Raw genomic sequence first — 1,983 nt, forward strand, 5'->3', positions numbered from 1 at the left:
GGGGCGGCGAGCGAGCATCACTAGCATCCGACCGCGCTCGTGGGTGCCCTTGTCCCAGCCGGGGATGACCCGAGGCGCCCCGGCACGTGTGTCCAGCGGCCATCGGCAGGGGTGGCTGCGGCGAGGCATCCCAATGGTGTTGGGGGTTTAGGGAAGAGGCTAGGGAGGCGCTCTGCTGTCAGCGGACGCGAGATAAAGAGTTGGAAATGGGGAGAGCAGAGGTAGTGTGTGCAGGATGGGGCATCAAGGGATGGCTGCGGCGGGCGGGCCACGCGTGGAAGCATTATTGATCAAACTAGACACAAAGTGCCTTTATAAAGGTTGAGGTACACTGTACAAACGTCTTATATAGGTCGAGTTACACTGTACAAACCACACTAAGTACACTCCTGTACGACCGTACTTTTATATTTTTATAAAAAAAAACACGCTCTATACGCTACACGCATTTTTCAACTTGTGTACGTGTGTCTTATTGAAAAAAAAAACACTTGTGTGTGTGTGTTAGATGCCACTATATTTGAACACCTCTCGCGCTTAGACCCTTATTAGACGAAACCGCCATTGACCCTGATGACCTGCCCGTTCACCCAAGCCGCGGCGTCGCTGGGCAGGAACGCCACCACCGGCGCCACGTCTGTCGTCTCGGCGATGCGCCCCATGGACTGCTGCTCCACCCTCCGCAGGAATGCTTCGTCCTTCCCGGCCAAGAACAGCTCGGTGCGCACGGGCCCCGGCGCGACCACGTTCGCGGTCACCCCCTTCGCGGCCACCTCCTTGGCTAGGATCTTCGTCATCGCCTCCACAGCGGCGTTAGTCGCCGTGTACGCCGCGTATCCCGGCAGGAGCGTGCCCACAATGGACGAAGAGAACGTCACGATGCGGCCGGCGCTATTGGCTGGGACTCGGTTCGCCGCCTCGCGGCACACGAGGAACGTCCCGCGCACGTTCACCGCGAACATGATGTCGAAGTCGTCGACGGCAGTGTCCGCGAGCGCCGGGTACTTGTCACTGAGGACGCCTGCGCAGCAGACGACGATGTGCGGCGGGGACCCGAACGCCTCCTCGGCGCGGTCAAAGAGCGCGTGCACAGCGTCCGGGTCTGACACGTCCGCGCGGACGGCCACGGCCTTTTGACCGCGGGAGGCGAGCTCCGCGACGAGCTCATCTGCCCTCGCGGAATTGGACGCATAGTTGACCATGACGCGTGCGCCGAGGGCGGCGAGGTGGGCGGACACCTCGCGGCCGATGCCGCGGGAGCCGCCAGTGACGAGCGCGACGCGGCCGTCGAGCGGGAGCAGCGACGACGTGTTCTCGGCGTTTGAGACTGCCATGGCTGGCTGCTTTCTGGCTTGACCCCTGGCGGCGTCACGCACTTGTGTAGTTGTGTACTTGTGTGGTGTCTCGGCAACAAGTTTTGCTATGCTCCACAACGCGCGATGGCTGAGGATTTATAGAAGGTATCATATAAGTTAGTCAAGGCACGTGCGATCGTCTCTCGGGTGGAATGTGACATGGGGAGTGACAACTCACAATATTAAATATTTCTCTCGCTCCATCCAGGTTACCACTAATGGGTGGTGACAACTCACAAAATTAATTCTTTCTTGACCGGTATAGCACCGGGGTGACCACGCCAAGACTTCGGCAGGTTGATGACGTACAAGGTGAGAATATATAGAGTTGGTAGGATTTTCTGTGAGGGCTCATTCGGTTAGGGATCAATTTTGCTGGGAATGGTTCCTGGTCAGGGCTGTCTAATTACACTAACGTTCATGGCAGGAACGGTTCGCGGACCTGATTCCGTGGGAACCGAACGTGGCCTCAGTTTGCACACATTCCTTATCACATGGCCTTGTACTCCATATCAGAATTCACAATATGAAAAACTGCCTATCTAGCTCAAAGATACTCTATCCATCTCAAATTATAAGTCATTCCAAGAATCTTGGAGAGTCAAACCATCTTAAGTTTAACCAAATT

General features: G+C 56.5%; 1 protein-coding gene across 1 annotated transcript; it reads right to left on the reverse strand.

Moving 5' to 3' along the window:
- Positions 1 to 292: 292 nt before the first annotated feature.
- LOC136538982 (NADPH-dependent aldehyde reductase-like protein, chloroplastic) lies at positions 293 to 1,401 on the reverse strand. Its single transcript, XM_066530909.1, has one exon. The coding sequence runs from the start codon at positions 1,332 to 1,334 to the stop codon at positions 549 to 551; it is 786 nt and encodes a 261-aa protein (XP_066387006.1). The 5' UTR covers positions 1,335 to 1,401; the 3' UTR covers positions 293 to 548.
- Between the last annotated feature and the right edge of the window lie 582 nt (positions 1,402 to 1,983).

This window comes from Miscanthus floridulus, chromosome 2, assembly GCF_019320115.1.
Source record: "Miscanthus floridulus cultivar M001 chromosome 2, ASM1932011v1, whole genome shotgun sequence".
In the NCBI taxonomy this organism is placed as follows: Eukaryota; Viridiplantae; Streptophyta; class Magnoliopsida; order Poales; family Poaceae; genus Miscanthus; species Miscanthus floridulus.

Coding starts and splice junctions, on each gene's coding strand:
- LOC136538982 (XM_066530909.1), bottom strand. CDS start 1,334: ATGGCAGTCTCAAACGCCGAGAACACGTCGTCGCTGCTCCCGCTCGAC.